This window comes from Dromaius novaehollandiae, chromosome 1 (genome assembly GCF_036370855.1).
Source record: "Dromaius novaehollandiae isolate bDroNov1 chromosome 1, bDroNov1.hap1, whole genome shotgun sequence".
Lineage (NCBI taxonomy): Eukaryota > Metazoa > Chordata > Aves > Casuariiformes > Dromaiidae > Dromaius > Dromaius novaehollandiae.
The window spans coordinates 160,296,494-160,317,012 of record NC_088098.1 but is presented as its reverse complement, the minus strand read 5'-3'; the positions used below and the strand labels follow the sequence as shown (position 1 = coordinate 160,317,012).

The 20,519-nt window shown below is 35.4% G+C and overlaps 1 protein-coding gene across 2 annotated transcripts in view; it reads left to right on the top strand.

Annotated features, from left to right (window-relative positions):
- The window catches only part of ITGBL1 (integrin subunit beta like 1), a 151,350-nt gene that overhangs the window by 69,034 nt on the left and 61,797 nt on the right, over positions 1-20,519 (top strand). For both annotated transcript variants that reach the window (XM_026121617.2, XM_026121618.2), the window contains 4 exons: positions 2,897-3,019; positions 6,586-6,726; positions 9,426-9,566; positions 13,218-13,364. In XM_026121617.2, coding sequence (XP_025977402.1) covers positions 2,897-3,019; positions 6,586-6,726; positions 9,426-9,566; positions 13,218-13,364 — 552 coding nt within the window. The remainder of the gene's footprint in view (positions 1-2,896; positions 3,020-6,585; positions 6,727-9,425; positions 9,567-13,217; positions 13,365-20,519) is intronic.

Here is a 20,519-nt window from a genome sequence, read left to right as displayed (position 1 = left end):
ATTTATAAGCTGTACAATTTTTCAAGACATCTGCAAGCTGTAACGAAGATTATTGAAACTCACAATTGTGGAAGATTTGCTGAATCTTTTTAATGGGGTACTTTCATCTTCACCTTTCTGATTTGATAACTCTCTCTTCTCCCATTGTTTAATTTTACAACCCATCATAACTTAGATAGGAATTCCTTTCCTTATCAAAATCAGAGTAAAAAGAGAGAACCTTTTATAAGACTTTGCTGCACAACCTTAAAATTTCAAAGGTCATTTGCAACCAATTAAGTTTGAGACAAGAAACTGTCTTCTAGTTTTGCCAGCAATGACATCAATCTGCCAGTGGGAGAATTTTTGAAGAACCTCGCTTCTACTCACTGTTGCTGGTCTTGTGGGACTTGCTACAAAGAAACTAGACTCTCACAGTAAGAGATGAAAGCAATTTTTTTTAACTTAAAAAACCTTAAAATTAGCTTAATTAACTTAAAATTAACTTAATTTACTTAATTAACAAAATTAACTTAAAATTCTGAACATATACTGAATAAATGATATGTGTCATTTATGGCAATAATATAGATTAGGTATAACTCATGATTTTTTGGCTAACAAATGAGAGAAGTCTAAATGAGAAACTGATTCTCAAAAATAAACACAGTTGCTTGTGATCAGCCAAAGTACTTAAACAAGAATGTTAAGACCTTTTTTTTCTTTTTCTCTTCTTGTCTAGAAGTAGCCCAGTCTGTCTACCACTGAGTCTTCACAGGAAAACCAAACTAGCTGAGCAAGCACTAAAACTTAACCAAAGAGGTCCGTGTTTTGTGGGATCAGGACAAGAATGTAAACATTTTAGGTTTGCTAGTATTAGACAGGAAAGGAATTATGATGAGACTGGTTAGGGAGTTTGGGGTGACTTCAATGAGCTGTAACCACATTTTGTTGACAGCCTATCTTGATGGGATTGCCATTTGAGCTACTGCCATAATTGCTTTTGAGATTTAAGCTCTCTTTTTTAATTGACAGTAAAAGACACAAAGGGGTGACATGAGTTGTTGTCACAGCTATCACAGCTAACTATTTACTGCAATTCTGTTCATGAACTGACCAAGATCCTTCTTAAAATTAGCTTCTATGACCCAACTACTCTTAATCAGATGTCAGAACAACTAGGGCAGGACTCATCCTTCCAAAACCTAGATTATCTATGTGAGTAATTTCCATTTTTAGTCAATGGGGAGAAATAGGCACTTTTGCAATAGTCTGTCTGACCTCTTTAGATACTCAATTTTTGAATCATTTTACAATTTCATCCTGTTCCCTGTTTGTGAATTGTCTCTACACAGGTCAGTTTTCTCAAAAAATTTTTTTACACTTATTTTCCAAGTAATTGCAGCAAATATTTCTAGTTCTGTAGCTTATTTATATTATTAGTTATATTGTTATTTTATTACTTTAGCTCTTGCAAACATTTTTAGAGTTAACTTTTTCAAATTGGCCATGTATGCCACAGAGCCCTGTTCTTCTGTTCTTTTTTTGGATAAATGTTATGGTTAGTAAAACCTGTAATATGAATATTTGTAATGCTGAAATTTAGAATGGTTTCTGCAAAGTAGTTATGTAATATTAGCATAAGATTTCTCTTTTGGATGGCTTTTTTCAGTAACTTTGCTAGAATGGGTATGTGTATGTAACAAGGAGTATGAATCTTCTGAATTAAGTTCCTCTATCTTTTTTTAAAATTTATACTTTCCTGCATAGCAGTGATAACTGAAACAGTTTCTACAGACCCATTGACAGCAGGGCCTCAGTTAAACATGATATTGCACAAAGGTCCTATCCTTCCAACTTCAATAAAGATGATAGAGGTAGGGAAAAGGGATGTCCTGTGCAATCAGAATGATAGTATGTATGTTTCTGATGTCATTTTATGGTATTTTTGTTCAAGTCCTGAAATAACAAGATGCTATTGCAGATGTCCGTATAATTCTTCAGAGAGACCTGTCCAGAGTCTGGACATCAGTGTCTCTAGAAAAAAAGAAACTAATAGTGGCCAAACAGCAAGTGGTTGGTGAAAACTACATGAAAATGCAAGTGAAGAATGCTGTCAAGAGTTTTAATAAATATCAGGGAATTGGCTGTTTAATCCTGTCTTTTAACATGCATTTTGCAGTAAAACTCTACAGTGTGGTGTTTATGTTGATATGCTATTATATTACTTATGGTTTTAAATGATGCTACGAATGTATTTCACTGCAGTTAGCTTGTCTGTTGTCCAATTAAATATCTTGCTGTGCTTTCTAGGTTGAGTCATTTTTTCCCGACATCTGATCGTAAGTTCTTCATGGAGATGTTCCTCACCAACATTTCTTTCATTTGATTCCTGAATTTTTCTCCAAGACTTTGTTTTTAAGTCTTATTGTATGATAGTTGTAGAAAAGGAGCTGGAGACTAGAGTGCAAGGGAACTTTGTGACTTCTCCCAAACATATTTTAAGGACCTGAATAGCCGTGCCATATTTGCCTCATGTAATATGGCTGTGGAGCTGAACAAAATCAGACTTCATTCTTGAGAAGATGGTGAAGTTCAATTTTTTCCTTTCAGTGGGTTGAAGATATAATTTCCAAAGCTGACTTTGTGCCTCAGGAGTATGAAGTCAGACAGACAACTCTAGGAGTGAATTTTATCTAGGAAAATATGATACTGCTTGTTATGAGTGAGTCACTTTAATGTTGCATGTACTTACAGATGAGATTAGGTTATTTATGTTTTTTTTTCCTTTCTTTATTTTTCTGGATTATCTTTAGATTTCAGCCTGTTCAGAAGTAAAATGCATACCATCCCTGATGGACCAATGAAACTCTTTCATTAATTTGCAGTCACTGAGCATGGTCTTAAATGTTTACAGGCACGTGTCAGTGTGGCAGGTGTAAATGTGTGAACTCAGAAGGGAATGGACTGGTCTATGGTAAATTTTGTGAATGTGATGACAGAGAATGCATAGATGATGAAACAGAAGAAATTTGCACAGGTATGTATTTCAGTAAGTATAAGAACAGTGAAATATAGATGAATATAGTGTGTTATAAAACCATTTCACTGTCTGGACCTATAAAAAATCTTTATTGCACATATGAATTAAAAAAAAAAGCAATTATATTTGCAATTGTAAGTGGGAATTTCAGATGTGAAAATGAGCTAAGCAAGAAGCTAAAGAATGAAGGAATCCTGTAGCATCCTCCTCTTTTTGGAAGAGGTGCAAAGAGAATGGTATGAATTACCTTAGTGTGGCTGTATTTGGTAGAAAATGAGGAATGTGAATGCTTTAGGGCAGAGATGAGAGCAGGATGGAGGAAGAGAGAGGAAAAAAGAGGACGAGATAGGTTACTAAGAATTTGGGGAAAGGAAGCAAATATAACAAACAATAAATGAAAAATGAGAACTGAGAAATATTTCAGGGGATATAAAAGGGTAAGGAAAATAATGAATAAAAAATTTAATCTGTGACAGGAGAAGAAAGAAAAAAAGATGTAACGAACTCTGCAGATAGAAAAGCAAATGAAGTTCAAGCTGTGCTTTTATTTCATTATAAAATAGGAGCTTGATGGTTAAATACTGTGTAATACATGCCATTTATGGCATTTTAAATGCCATTGCCTATATTACTAGGGAGGCTTATTACTAGTAAGCTGGAAAGTGCTGAAAATATATTTCAAGCTGTACATATGCATCCTCTATCTGTGTACATACAGTAGGATTCAGAACTGCTCTTATAATATCCATATGCTGATAAAGGTTTACATATAAAGAGAGAGAAAGTAGTTGTACGACATAGTTTTATTTGTCTTTATCCATACACAGAGAACAAAAGAAATTCTATTTATTTAAGTCCTTTTGAAGAGAAAAAGAACTTTTTTGCATGGGATTAGGGAGAAATTTTAAATGAGGCTAACAGAATGGTCCTCTGAAGTCCTAATCCAGGAGTAGAGGCCAATATATCAAGTAATTACCTAAAATAAAATGAGTGGAGGGCATTACTTTTACGTGCTAGTGATCCTATTTGTATTTATTTGTTCATAAGTATTCCATAGGGTACCAAATATGATAAAAATTCATCCTTTATTTAATTCCAGTAAATTATTTTACTGCTATGTTTTGTCATGTTTTTTCCCCACCTATATTGCTCCTGGTGATAAAAGTTTTTCCTAGCTTTTTGTTTCTTCTTGCTTAATTAAGTGGTACCATATTCCATACCAGATGCATCTCTGTAATAAACTAGCTTGATATGTTCATGGAAATCAAGGTATACTGGTATAAAAGGACAAAAAGTTGGTAGATTCAAGCCTTTAATGTTTGTGATTCATCAGTATAATTCATCAGTATAAAAAGCTCTGATAGCTTGTGTTAGGTTTGGAGCCTTCTAAAGTAAATACTATAAAATATTAAGTATTGGTATGCTTGACTGGATTAGGTTGTCGTAAACTGAAAAGTTTATGAATGTGAATGTTAGATCTTTCTAACATGAACTTTTGCAGCATACCCATATATTGAACCAGGCCTCATGCAGAAAAGATGGACAGCATATGAACGAAAGATCAAAGTTATATAATTTTGTAGCAGAGAAAGTAAATCCTAACCCCCTGATTACAGTTTCTGTCTTCCATCCTGGTGCCTCTTTGATGTGCTCTGTCCCTTCCTTTCTTCCATGTTATTTCCACAACAAAAATCTTTTAGGGTTATTTAAGAAGCAAAGAAGGAATGGTGTTCCAATGCAAACAAGCTCTACATACCTAGCAATGGCCTGTGGATGCTCTCCACAAAAAGGGTGAACCTAATCAGGGCCTGTTGTACTTCTCAGTTGTGTGTAGCATCTACTTAGTTGTTCCATAGTCTTTATTTCTGTTGAAAGTTTCTGGCTGTAGGCAGGTCATAGAGATTTTAATTGTCTTCAAAGAAAGCAGACTGAGGAGGATCAAGCTAATAAAAAAACCCAGAGCTTCTATTTACACCTGTCTTTTTATAGCCTGTAGCTCTGAGCTGGGATTTTATCTGTGAAAAGCATATAGCACTGTGATGAGATATGGATAACATGCATTTTAATCTTTGTGCAAGAGGACCATGTTTTTTAAGGAAATCATGTGGTGCGTAGGGCACGGCATTTTAGTGGTGTATCAAGCTTTTCAAGCTTCCACTGGATTTTTGTCAGTCAGTTGGCTTTTTCTGTATGTTGTTTCACTTTTTATTTGAGGTTATGTAAACTTTTTGATCAAGTTGCAGTTTATTTTTAATTAAGTATCATGGCTTTTGGCCAATTAGATTCTGATCCTGATCTTTGTAATCTAAGACTGTTGTGCTCTAATGGAGCAATTTTGTCTTCAGTCAGGGGCTAGAGGTAGTGGTAAATTGTATCATTTAATTCATATTTGTTTGAGGACTATATGGTGTGAGTGAAGAATGAATAAGAGACAGTTTTATCTGCAAAAATTGCCAATAGTTCAAATCAATTTTTTCCATAAAACTGTTCATGTTTTTTCCCTTCATTTCTGGTTCAACATTCAAGAACAACCAATTGGCAATAATGTTGAAAATTGTCTTTGTTGTTTAGTTATCTAAGTGATAGAGTAGCTTTTCTCCTCTGTCATTGTTCAATATGTAATCAAATAATTATAATAACTATTCCAATGTGTAATTGTAAAAACAGAAAAAAAAATATTCCACAGTTCTAACTTTGCACTCTTGACAAGGCTACCTATTGACTACATTTTGATAGAGACAACCAGGTCCACCAAGCTTAACATATACCCTAGAGTGAAAAAAGGTCAAGATCCTGACTTGATCATGGCTCCTTCTAGTAAGGAAATTAACTTCCAGCTTTAAGATTAGTAAGGGTGGTAGTTACTTAATTTACATGCTTTGTGCCATTGATGCACATGGCAGAAGTACCTTAATGGATCGGAATATGTAGGAGCTGGTTTCATCAAGCCTCAGGTAAGCCGAATATCTTTTCAGGAAATGTGTGGTTTATTAAATGAATATCTAAGAACTTAATTTTACCAAATCTTATTTTTCATGAACTGATTTATCTACTTTCAAAAATCTTCTTAATAGATAACAACGGAAGTCATAAACGATGTAGACAGTTTGCTATAAATCAAGGTACCTCTTCTGGAATTATCTGGGCGGCTGAATATACACAGTACTTTGTTAGACATGCCCAGTACTGTGAAAGAGTATGTCCCACCTCAATATCCAAAGTTCTGCTTAACTTTTAGCTATTACATTTACTGTCTTGCAAATTTACCTATAAAGGTTCAAATATTAAGCTTAGAAATATAAAAATGGTAATGTCATTTTCATAGTGCTTATTTACTGCAGAACCATGGTTAAATGAAAATATTACATAAAATAGGTTTGGGGAAAGATATAATTAAATTATCCTTTGTCTTATTTTATGTAGAAATACAGGCTTTAAATTGCTTCTATTCTGAGCCTAGCACTAAAACTTTTCAGAAGAAAAAATAATCAAAATGGTTAAATTGTTAATGCTTTTTAAAAACTTGCCACTTTCTCACTGTATAAAATTTGTTTTGGGTTAAGGCCATGGAAAGTGTTACTGTGGAAACTGTTACTGTGAGGCTGGTTGGCATGGAGATAAATGTGAATTCCAGTGCGACATCACCCCTTGGGAGATCAAGAAAAGATGCACATCTCCAGATGGCAAAATCTGCAGCAACAGAGGTGTGTCATTCACACATTTCTTCCTCACATATTTATATATTTTGCTTTTATTTTACAATATGTATTTTCTGAACTAGGATGTAGGTCATAAGTTTAGTTTGTTCTCATTTATTTCAAATCTGGATATATGTTTCTAAATGAGTGAATGGATACCTGTGTTTATGTATAGACTTACACATATCTGCACCCAATTTTAGAGGAAACCGACACAAGAATAGAAAGGTCTGCTCATCCCTCATTTTTGTAGTAAGACTGAGCAGGATAATATATCAGTACATCTGCTGTGGTGAGAGACCTGTCCTGCAAAATTAAATATTAACAGATTCTTGACTTTGAATGGATGGATTTTGTAAAGCCAATGTGCATGTATGTGGAGGTACTCTTAAAGAAGACTGAGGACCCACAACTGAATAGGGAAAATGAAAACACAGAGCTTGTTGCTTCCACTGTAACTTGAAAGAACAACTAAGTGTTCAGTAAGAATGTTGTGGCATATATATGGAGCTGGACAGATATAATAAACACAAAGCTTTTATTACTTTTTTTTTTGCATGAAGCCCCAGAACTTGAATTTCACACAATATTGCTGTTTAATTTTACCAATTTGGAAAAAAAAATAGTACAAAATAAGATTGTTATTCACCAGCTGCCATGTGTGGCCCCAATGAACCAAGAGTTAAAAGAGCATGTTACTTTTTTGGCGATAGTCCAGAATTATTACAGTAGAATACAAGTGCAAGTCTCATAGATACCTCTCTGAAAAACATCTCTACTGACAAAACCTGCGATAGTGTGAACATCTAATTATCTTGAGAGCATTTAGAAAACTCTCTTGTCTTAATTATGGGGAAAACGAAAGATTGGCTCAAATACAGAGATCATGTAGGCTCATTTAGTCTTGAAACTTTAACAGTAGAGAAGTTTATGTAATTCTGGAAATAATAAATATAGAAATGTGCTAGAACAGATGTTTTGTTTCCACTGAGAACTTAATTTCTTGTCAGAGAGATTTTGAAATTTTAATGATCAAGTATTTCTTTAAATTCACACTATGATTCAGGGAAATGAGGATGAATAGTGTATCTGATACTCTGAATAGCTACAAACTCATATACAAAGATATATTCATATATATATCCATATATATTCATTCAGTTCTAAAAGTACTTTTAGCTTTTCACATATTTAGGATTTTATCCAAACAAACTTTTTTGTATTCTTTTGACTACATAAAGTGGCTTTACAGCAAAGTTTTTCTATTCTCTTTACTCCTATTTACCCAGTTTCCCATGTTTACACATCTTGTGGTACAGATGGAGTTCATTTTGTCAGTTTTGAGCCTTCAACAAGTTAAATATCTAGGCTAAACTTGCTGGCTAGCCTCCCTCAATGGCAAGATGGATGAATTGTCTGTCTCTCTCCACCAACTGTCTAGTCAACTAGCTGAGACCACATGTGATCCTTTAGATTTTTTTAATTTTGGTGAGATGATGATATGCATTCTAGTATCCAGGGCAGATGATCCAAATTCAAGGTGAACTCATTTCTTGGGGAAAGGAGAGGATGATCCACCATTGTCCGGAGGCATTTCCTCCATTTTTTTCTCAGTCAGTGATGTCATTTAATTGTAGAAGTGTCAATAATCCGGTGCAAATTTCTCGAGGGCCATCTTGGTGGCTTTAGTACTGCACAGGGTGACAGCTGTTCCTGCTTCATGTAGGAGAGTCATATTTGCACAGTCACGTGGCCCTTCTACTTTTAGAGAATGTGTTCATATCTATATGCGGTATTTAGTCGCCCTGTTCTGTTCTCCTCAAATGCATTATATCGTTCAGAATAATCTGAGTAAGATGACAGAGTCTTTGGTGGAATAGCAGACAAGTGAAGCTACAGTCCAGGAAATAGACTGCATGCATCTGAGAGGTTAGGCTACTTTTCATCTGTTGGCCTCTCAGAAAAAGCAATAAGGCTTTTTGGCACTGTGGAAGAAGCCAAAAAAGGTCACCTTTTCAGAGGTGTGGGGCTATCTGGCAAGGACATTTGGATTTCTGAATAAGGAAAATGTCTGTTATGTTCCGACTCTTCCTAAGAAAGTAGGATATATGTTCTCTGTGTATCAGTAAGGCTGTGTCAAAGAAATACCTCAGTTATAGATCACATTTCCCTTCCTAATGTAAGCAGCTGGGTGTGGCTCTGAGTATTGATTTGGGCAAAGTGAAAAGAATATTGTTTGCATGTAGAGTTTTGCTGACATTCTTGTTAGGTTAACAAACACCTCCCAGTCATTTTCAGCTGGTTATAATAGATTTCCTTCTAGTTTAAATGTTTATGCTTTGGCAATCATTAATTATCCACTGTGCCCAAGTCATTTAAAAAGGATTGATTTTTATTGTCACTAGTGTCAGTCCAAATTATTGTTGATCTTGAAGATTCATGACTGTTCTGTGCACTACATTTTCTGTTGACTCCTAATAAGGCTCAACAGCAAAAAGAAACTTAAACAAGAATCCAGCTCACTTGTGAAAAGTATTACTTTTAAATAATCGTAAAATGTTTTAAATTGCAGAAGATGAGCATATGTTCATGGTTAACACTTTCAGCTTTGATGCTGCACTCCTGTGAGAGCAGAATAATCAAACTATTATTCGCATAAACTGCTTGGTTAATCCTATATCTGTCTTTTTTTCCCTCTTTTCTAGGCACATGTGTATGTGGTGAATGTACATGTCATGATGTGGACCCAACTGGTGACTGGGGAGATATTCATGGAGATACTTGCGAGTGTGATGAAAGAAACTGCAAAGCAGTATATGATAGATATTCTGATGACTTCTGTTCAGGTAAGGAATATCTGTAAAAGGAACATATGTACAGTTTTATAACAAAAGCATCCAGCTGGTCTGATCTTGCTCTTCCTTAGTACTCCAGTTCTTATTTTCCCAAGCTTAAAACAGTATCAAGGCTTACCCGTTTTTTCAGATCAAAGAATCACAGAATGGTTGAGGTTGGAAGGGACCTCTGGAGAGGTCTTGCCCTGCTCAAGCAGGGTCACCTAGAGTACATTGCACAGGATTGTGTCCAGATGGCTTTTGTCAGATGGATGGATGAATTTTAAAGTTTAAAATTTAAACATTTAAAAACATTTTATTAAAAAAACCAAAAGCATTATTTCCAATTATATAGCTTTCTGGAAAAAAAAGTGATTTTCTCTATACCTCTAGCCTCTTTAAAAATGAACTGTTTGTAGGTGCCCAGTTCATTTCTAATACTATTGTGTTTTGTGTAACCTTACATAAACCGAAGAATGGTTGAAACTCTGAAATATGTATATCCTACCTTGGGTATATTTAAATTTGAAATTTTTTTATCTCAAATTGTATTTGTTATTTCATATTATATGGCAGAGAGAGAAGCAACAGGAAGAAATTGAAGGAAATCTGTATTAACATTAATGGAAGACAGTACTGTGAGAATACCAATTGACCTAAGAACAAGTGGAGCATCAGTATGTCAAAGATAGGAACATGCAGTCCAGCTAAACACCACTGATTGTACATCTGAGACACTTTCACCTTCCTTTTTTCTTCTACTCCTACTTCAGAACATGATATTCAAGTTAGTTATGGTCCATCTAAGGACTGCAGGAAGTTTGAACTGATGCTCCATGTATCCACTAACAGCAGCTGAGATTCTGAGGAACATCTTGACTACAATTTTGTATAGTTACTGATAAAGATTATAAGGCTGGGCATGAGAGGAGGACTTTGATCAATACACAGCATGCAATTTGTGCATGCAGGAACTTTGCAAAAACAAGTGAAGGTGATTTCAAAGGGACTTGATACAGGCTGTCAACACTAATATTACAACCTCCTGCAGAAAGTTGATCTAACCTAATTAATAACAGAAAGAATGCAGCCACATCAAGAAAAATCATGAAAAATTCCTAACAAGTGGTATATTCTCCTCCTCTTACAGCATGGTTGATCCCACCTAGAAAGGTCATAGGAGGTGCCTGGAATAGGGAGAAAAGGCTGAAACAAACATGATACATACAATTCTTGATCCCTTGTTCTTCACCTGATGTAGATGTGACGGGTTGTTCAGCTGCATTTTTTTGAAAATGTTGATGAATCAACAGCTAATCAAAATGAAAAAGAAGCATTTCTGAAAACCTTCACTGATTCATTTTTTTGCTCCCATTTTGACCACCTCCAAATGTTACAGGGGTACAATTGATTAATATCCTGAAAGGATGTAGAACTGTAGTCGTGAGAGCAGCAGGAGGATTGAATTTGGGATGCTGACAATTTTTGAAGCTATTACTGTGTTGCTGAATATGTTTTTAGCACTCTGGGACTGATCAAACTGTCAGCATCAGCTAAGAAAGACAAGTCTAAAAAAGCAATGTTGTAAATGTGTTCTATAGTGAATGCAAGAGTTTTATACCTAGTTAGGTTAGAACAAACCTGTGGCACCTAGAGCTAATCTTGCATCGCTGAAACAGGTCTGGAACTGCCTTATTCACAGATGTTGCCACTGCTGCTGCCATCCAAGGCTGTGGTGGTTGTAAGAAAGCAGAGAAAACTTTAAAGAATTGCAAGTGTATGGGGGGGACAAGGGAGAGGGGAAAGATATTGGCATTTGACATTGGATTGGGGACTGTGATAGTGTTCTTTACTACACATGCATAACTGCAATTGAGCAAACTTTACTATAGATACAGAAGGTGGTACTAATATGACTTGCTTCATGCAACTGCAACTGATGTTTAAGTATAGCTTAGCTTTTCTGTCTAAGCACCAGAGTTGGGTACCTCTTCTTATTCTTCTCCCTTCTCCATGACAGTCAGAACAGAAGCCTAATTTAGCCTTAGTTGGCCATCTAAGTTTACATTCCTAAAATAGATTGTACAAAGTTCTCCACACTTTCACCTGGACCAGCGTAAACAATGTTTTATAGCCCTGTGGTTTAGCTCTGTTCAAAAATAGGCAAGATGCATTAGTGTTCATCTTGGTTTATTGTGATAGATGGGCAGAATTTGAAATTAAATCCAGGATTCACTAGCAGAATTTTAATTGGACAGCCTGTTTATTGCTTTCTGTGAAATAAATGTACTTAGTGTGCAAGGTATATGCAGGTGTTAGGTGTATCTGCAAAACATCCTCATCTTTTTCAGGTTTTAACAATTATTTGTAAATTAATTTTAGGATGAATCCAGGAAGGATTATTCAGATTAGGGAAAATCATCCAACTCTGCTTAAAACTACATCAAACTGAGCTGATGCAAAACTTTTCCTTTCTTGATCTGCCTGCCTAATGGGTAGAGGCAGGAAACCCCATTGTCCAAATTATTGGATTGAAATGGTGGGAAACTATGTTTACTGATAAGAATTTTACTGTAATTGAATAAAATGCTATGATTATTTCATAAACTTCAAGTGATAAGAATTGTCAGCCCTGCTGTGAGGACTTAACATCACACAGTGGCAGTTCCCTCTTGCAGCTTCATATGGCTTGGAGAGACTGTCGATTTGCAGTACCTTATACTGGTGACTGGATGCCTTCATTTAAGATCTGAAGTACTGTTTGCTATCTAAATGAATGATTTTCTTCCAGAAATGTTCACTTCACAATATCAAAGGGCTTCTCTTTCTTTAAAGAGAATAACTTTAATGACTTGACATGGAAAGAAAAAAAGGCTTCCATACGGAAATTCCTTCCTATAGTAAGACAAGTGTTTTTGTCTCATTAGCTCATTTGCTGTGGCTCTAGCAAAGAAGTCCAAAAAATATATAAAAGAACATCATCCTCTCATAGGTATCTATGTGGGGCAGAGAAAATATGTCCCATTCTCAACCTGTCAGCAGGTACACATGAGATCAAGGGACAGAAGAGGAGGCCTTTAACACTTTTTGGGGAAAACAGATAACTAATGTAAAGAACAGTCATTCTTGTGCACTAAATGAAATGGATAGTCCAGGAACCACTCTGATAACTTCTGTAATGCTTGCTTCCTCCCATTTTCTCCTTGCGGATGAAGTGCATATGTTTTAGACATACATTATAAGCCAGTATTAAAACACAAATATAGCTAGAGAGTGCTATAAAATGTGTGTTGCTGTGGTTTTCAAGAAGCAACTGGATAGGCAGGTGCACAGCAGAGCAATGCTTTGGGGTTCTCTGTCCAGTGAATGATGACTACGTGAAGCTTGTAAAAGAACATCTAACTTTCTGTCTGAGCTCATAAAATAAATACTTGCCTTTGTGGTAAGGCATGTTTATGCTGATGCTCAGGCTTTCTTGGAAATATGGCTCAAATGGAGTGATAGTCATTGTCAGGCAAAAAGTAGATATAGTAAGTTGGTTATACTTTCTTGCCAATCTAACAATTTAATGAAACCATAAATTAGATAAAGTTCATATTATCATAAGGTTTTAATACCTATCAGCAGTATGATGGCCAGTCTTTAATTGTATTCCTTGTAAAGGTCATGGACAATGTAACTGTGGAAAGTGCGACTGTAAAGAAGGATGGACTGGGAAGAAGTGTGAACATCCACGTTCCTGTCCTTTGTCAATTGAGGAAAGTGCTAAGAAATGCCAAGGAAATTCTAATTTACTTTGCTCTGGAAGAGGTAAGTACATTTCTGGAAGAATTTTCATGCTCTGAAAACATACTTTCATTAACTGAATTTTTAAAGATGGTCTGTGCTACTAGTTCTTAAAAATGTCAACCTTTTGGCTTATTGTGTATGAGTCACCCCTCCATAAATTGTGAGTTATGAGGAGGGAGGAGAACACCACAAAAAGTACCTATTTTTCCTGTCATCTACTGCATCGTATTTTATTTCACATATATTAACATTTGTTTGGGGGGTTGCAAGGAAGCTTTGAAGATTGCTGCTACTAAGTCTTTGCCAAGGATATATCAAAAATATTAACATTTCATTCTTTGCAATATGAACATTTGCATTCTTCGACAAAAGCACCATCAGATTTTCAGCCTGTGTAAAATGTTGTTGCAACACTGTAATAGAGCTGTTCAGATTTAGGCTGCCTGAGAACCTGTTCTACTGAGTGCAGAGGTGACTTCTAAAATGCTGTTGTTCTTCAGTGCAGTTTTCTAGTTAGCCACTGTCTTTTCATTTGATAGCATTTCTTTGTGACACTGCCTTTTCAAAAGCTTTGACTAAAAAATATACAAGCTCATGCATACAGTTGAAATACACAAACTGCAAGCAAAGGAAACATTCCTCTGAAAGAAAAGGACCTAATAACTTTGGTGTGTCACCATATGAAATGTGCTTTTTGCAGAGAGAAGAGAGAAAGGTAAATATGACACAGACTTTCGTTAGAACTGGTAATTGAAGTTGTTAAGAATTCTGCTTACTTAAGTATTTGCTGGGAAAGATCTGAAGCTGCTCTTAAATTATTGCATTTGACCCTAGATGTCATTTCATTTGCGATTTCTTCTTTTATTAATACTGTCTAACATAGTCAGAAATTTTAGGCTGTCCACTCAAGTTTGATAATTATATTCTTCTTCCCCTATAAATGTGTACAGGACAGAACTTAGCTAATGTAGCATTAGCTGTATCTTAAAAGAACTATGTATTACTAGATCGTTGCTCTTGCTTTTCTTAATCAGGCTACCATTTTTCAGTGAAATATATCTATTGATTCTTGCTAAAAATTCTCAAAGGAATTTCTGGTTACAAGCTAAGTGAAACATGAAACATCCGTAGGGAAATCACTGCATTTTAATTGTTTGTGATTGCAAGAAGAATTATAATTAAAAGAAAGTGTTGGCATTTTTTTTTCCTTGCTAATTAATATTTTTTGAATACTGGCTTACTCTTGTCCTGATCCCACTGGATGCTGAATGGTTCTGCTCCCATCTACTTCACTAGGATTTATGAATGTGGAGCCTTTGGAGCCCATTCCGTGGTGTGCATAATAGAGCCTAAACACAGTTAAAATGTTCATTTAAAAAAATTGCACCACAAACCATAAGAGTCAAGTGAGAGAGAAAAAATAAGGAGTGTCTTAAAAACAAGCTTCATTTGAGAAAAAATACAGTCTTAAGTTATGGAACATGTTGTTCTGTTTATATTTTAAATTTTGAACGGTTTTATTAAGTATGGTGGGGAACAGTGAGTTTAGAGCTCTGAATATTAATGGCAGTAATTCCACTCTGTTGGCATTCTGAAAAAAAATGAGAATTAATGCTACTAGTGTTCTCTTGTAGAGATATGAGCAGTGACATACCTTTGGAGTAAATAGGCCTGACTGAATGTTTTGATGGCCAAAATTTTTGAATATAAACAGTATCTATTGGAACAAAAGGTTCGACTGAACTTTGGCAACTTCCTTTGACTTCCAAACAAGAGGCGATCACCAAGGTTTATGAGGACTGCAAATGGCATAGATGTGTATCCAGGACAGGATATGGTTGACAGCTACTGTAATGAACGAACAGGGAATTCTATCTTCCACCGTTGAAAAAAAATTCCCATGGAAACTGCCATTTTAAAAGAAGTATTTTTCCTCTGGAATGTGGTATCTTGCTTCAGTTCTATGAATAAATTTGTTCTGGAAATTGGGACAGAAAAACAGAAAGGAAAGATTTAAGTCTAAACATTTGCCATTTATTGGGCAGGTTTTTTTCACCCTAGATTCCCTGGATTTCCCCTTCTTCCAGCATATTTAGTGTATCTTAAAAATTATGAAAAAGTTCCTATATAGCTGAAGGGAGATAAGTGGTTAATTTCTATTAAATTTTAGTTGGACTTGTGGAGCTAAATTCTTTGAAAAATCTTACTACTCATTATTGTTGGTTGTCATGGGTGGAACTGTTACACAAGCAAAGGAAACTAACTAACTAAGTCCAGTTAAACACAATCTCTTTCAAAGCCTCTGGGAGTGGGAAAGGCCATGGCATTGTAAAACCAGCCTCATTTTAGCTGAAGTCAGTAGGAAAGATTGAGTGACAATGAAGGCCAAGTTCCAGAGAAGGTGGAAATGTTTTCATTTTCATTTGAACATTGTTATTTTGGTCATAGACTTGTAATATTTTTCTCCTGGCTATGGTACGACGACAGATACATCTACTGCACTGCTGAAGAAATACATAAAGTCCTTATTTAATGGGATCATATAGTAAGTTCATATATGGACTAGAATGCAGAACAGGAAGCCAAGAGATGCAGCTGCAGTTTATTTGCCATATACTTGTGTGTCTTTGAAGAATGGTCTTTACTCATCTGCATTTTTTATCTCTAGGATAGTCAACAATGATTATGACAACTGACCCATTGTTTTGCAATCACTTTATGCTCTTTGTTAAGGATGTTGAAGGAGAAAGCATTCTTATGGTTTTTAATCACATGTAAATAACCATAATGTGTACAGAAAAAATGTAGATGTATTATAATTCATAGTAACTTTCTATTTTAAATACTGACATATGCTCAAATTTTTAGATAGAGGAGGTTGAAACTTCAGTTGTGATACTATGTTCCTAAGATTAATGAAAATTTTATTTTCTAGGTAGTATTTTCTTGTTGAAATGTTAAGTATGATTTCAAAATGTCATAATCTTTCACTTAAATAGTAGCCCAACAAAATTCCATGACGGCATAACACGCACTGAAAAAATATTCCTTCAAAGTCTTGGCTGGCCATTTTTAATTTTTTGTGCATTTCGCAAAGCTTTCCAATTTGGAAGTAAGGGCTATAACACTTGCAATGGTTCAGCTTCACTTTTTAGGATCTCCAGTAATAATTACAGAAGGTGAGCCAGTTAAAAAAAGCAAAATAAAGCCTTCAAATCCTCTAAATTCTACATAAAGAAAAGGTTTTGTATTTGTATTTTTTGGCTCAGAGATTTTGTTTTTGTTTTTATGTTAAGCATTATACCCTTTGTTTCATTGGCATGATATTTTATCATTTTAGCACAAAAATCATGGCAAAATGATACTTTCCAAAAATTTTCAATCAATCTAAGGGGCCAAAAGCTTCCCTCTTTGATAGCACTGAACTTTATCTTGTGAAGATGCTTACTTTAAACCTGATACCTTATTTTTATGGATAATGATGACAGGAACAGGATTTGAAAGAGAATGTTACCATAATCTTACTTTTTTTATCAGACACTCCCTGGATGATTCAGTGGCCCAATATGCTTTTAATATCAAATTTTAATATAAGGTAGCAGATTTTTAAACTAAATGTTCCCAAATTTTACTAGTCATATATAATGCACGTTTTGTTCTAACATGAGCAGGAGTAGAAAAGGCATCAGCAATACAAAATAAGAGAATGTTGACTGTTTAAACATCCAGGTTTTGAAGAATCCCAGGTTTCATTAACTGTAAGAATTCACATAACCTTAACAAGAGAAAAAAGATACAGGAAGAAAACACTGTGAAATAAAGTCTTTTAAGTAAGATGTTTAAATATATCAGGTATACATCAAATTTGTATTAAAAATTTAGAGAATTAAAAGGAAATTTTAAAGAACAAGACCTACTTAGGTAATCACTATCAGTAAAATGCTAGATCATATTTTCTCAATCTGCCTTTTGCTCTCCTGAGAGCAGTTGAAGCAGGGAACTTTTATTCCAGATTCTACTTCCCTTCTTGATTTTCTTCAGTCACAAGCAAGGATAACAAGCTGTTTCATTGGTGCTGATCAGCATTCAGGAGAGCAGAGCAGTGCCGAAAATATTTTCCATTGTAGCCTTCTATTTCTTAGCTGTTTTAGTAGGTGAAGAAGAGAGAAGACTTCATACTGAACTGCTGAGCAGTAAGTGGGAATCTCTACACTTTGGAATGAAGACAGGGAAAATATATATATATCCTCTCAGTTACATCAGTCAAATTGTCTTTACCTTTGATAGTTTCTATAATATATAATGGGAGAGAAGGAATGGATGACAACTTCGGGAATTTAGACAAACTGTTGTGAGGTACTTTCCAAAAATGATTTCTGAACAGAAAGATGTTGAGAAGCAGGAGAGGTTCTAGCTGGCCTCATTGACATAAACCTACTAATACCTTCTACAGTTTTATTCCTGATAGCACTTTTTTTTGATGTCGTGAATGACTTCTCAGTATAGATGTAATACATTTCATAATTAAAGTCTGCCTCTTTTAAGAATACACTGTACAACAGGACCACTGTCAGAGACAAAAGAGAAGACAGCAAAAACTCCTCAAGGTAAGGAGTAAAGAGAGAGGTTATTGTTATCAGGGTTATGGGACAAGACAAACCATTTTCCTATCTTTGTAATGCACAGCACTCACTTGAGTTTTCCCTTACGGTGAAAAGCATACGTCAAAATAAGTATAATAAAATAGCCTTGAAGAAGAGAATTGAAAATAAAAAGAGGAGCTTTTGAGAAGAATAGATGAGAGCTTTTTTTTAATCATCTTGCTTTCATCACTTACCCTGAGTGGAGGCAACCATCCCATGGCAGTGATCCAAAGGCAGATAAATGACAAAGCTTTTTATTGATAGTGTCTTTTACTATTTTAATCTCCTTTCTAAAAACACTTTTATTTATTTTTCAGATGGAGAGAATGAGACTTTCTTTGTCTGTGAAATTCCCCCTTAAGCTTACATTCTAGTATTGGATGTCTGAAATATAAAGAGTGTTTTGATTCTGTACTGAAAAAAAAGTTTGTTATTTTTTCAAACTCTTCCTAAGTTCCATTTCCAAAATATTAAATTGGTGAGCTTGTAAGTTGCTATGGCATTTTTGAAAGTTTATTGACCATAGTTACTTTACAGGGGAAAAGTGCAAGTGCTGTTTCTTCTCTATTTAAAATAATCAGATATTGACTAACTTAGTGGGAAAGCAACAGTGCTCAATGCATTATTGAGGATTCCTTGTGGTGACTTGAGACAGTGAATTAATCACTTGTGTTCAGTACTGGAATTCCATAATGGATATTGCTAGTCAGCAGAAGATCTCCTGGAGCCTGGAAACGAAGCTTAGGGATAAGGGTCAGTGACAGCTGCAAAGAGCAGTGCCACTGTCCAGCAGCTGTTGCAAAGCCCTAAAGCTTCCAGGATTTCTTGGCTGTTCTACCATATACTATAAACTTTATGCAGGTCTGAAACATAGCTTATCAAAGCCTTGGCAGATACAAAGAAATCCTGTAAATTCCAGTTGATACAACATAGCACCTTATGCAGAAGGAAAGAGAAGCCACATGGTATAAATCATGTCTGTGTACCAACACGAGTGGATAGAACCTAGATATAAAGAAGATATGTGCTAAATACGTGCCTAAAAGCAGCTGTAACTATGCAATTCTCTTCTGACCTTTTTAAGTCTTACGTGGTTGATCATAGTTATGACAAAAAGCATTCAGCTTGTAAATAACTTCTGGGGTTAGATCTTCAGCTAGTATAGATTCATATAAACCGGTGGAGGATGTCATTCAGTAGATCTTCAGTTTTTGAATCTGTACAAACTGTAATACAGTAATGTAAATCTGATCATCTCTTTGAGAGGTAAATCTCTACAGATAGACATGAGGCTTTACAAAAGGGCAGAAGGACTGCTTGTGCAATGTGCCAGATCATGAGAACTAGTCCTGTGCCTTTACCAAGGGAGCCTAATTTACTTCAATTTTATGTCCTCAGAGTTACAGTTGCTTTTATTCTAAGTGCAGTTGTCAATTAAGGACTTCAGGGTTTTCCCCTAGTATGGTATTGCCAAAACCAGTCAGCCAAGAACATCTTATGTTGGGAACCTATAGACAAACATTGTTTTCAAAGCCTATTGCTTATTGACTTAGTCAGGCAAGATGGTAGTAGAAGTTCCCATTTTAATAATTCAGTATACTTTATATATGATAGGATGGTGTTAGAGCAGACAAGTGTAAACAGTCTTAAGGTAAAATCTAGGTTACTATCCCTGCTACCAGCTCTTTATTGCAGCCTCTTATTATGCAAATCACACTGTTTAATTGAAGTGTAAATTACGCTAATATACATCATCTCTGAATTTGGCCTGCTGTTTTCATTCATTTTGCATGACCCCTGCATTCTGAAGGAGGTGTCAATTAAAGCACTATAGTAGACAGTCTGGCAGCAAGTAACATTATTAGCTGGTGTAACAAGAACAGAACATAAATGCAAGTCATGCATCACCGTGAGCGTCTCTAACTTTCACCCTCATCAACTCTGAAAGTGAGCTCAGTTATACGTGTGTGCTTCATGCAGAGAGGCACTCTTAAAATACTAGTACTTTAATATGAGACAGTACTAGTACTTTAATGCCAGTTGAGCTGACATGAAAGTTTTTGGTAAACAACGTGATTATTTTAACTCTTATATGCTGGAATGGTGCTCCAAAGTTTGTTCAAGTCTATGAGAAAAAGTACAGAGGGATAGTTGCATCACCCAAAAGTAGACTCCCTTTTCTTAAGGAGCAAGGAAAGGTTTTTCTGTAGATAGTTCAGATCAGTGATTGTAAACTGCTTTTCTGATTCAGACTTGGTATGAACCTCTCTCTCTTTGTCAATTGAAGCAGGAACCTAGGGAAGCTAACTTTAGTTAAGAAAGCCAGCTTAGATCTGCTGAGACTGTGCTACTCTTTTTCACCCTGTATTTTTAAAAAAATATTTATCCTTTTGTACCAAAATGTATTCAGTAGCTAAATACTGCAGTATTTCTCTAGGGAATACAGTTGCTTTGTCAGTGACTCACCTACAGTACTGGTGGCTATTCCCTTTTACCATTGTCTTTTTGGGGAGAGAGCAAGTAGGGTCAGAGG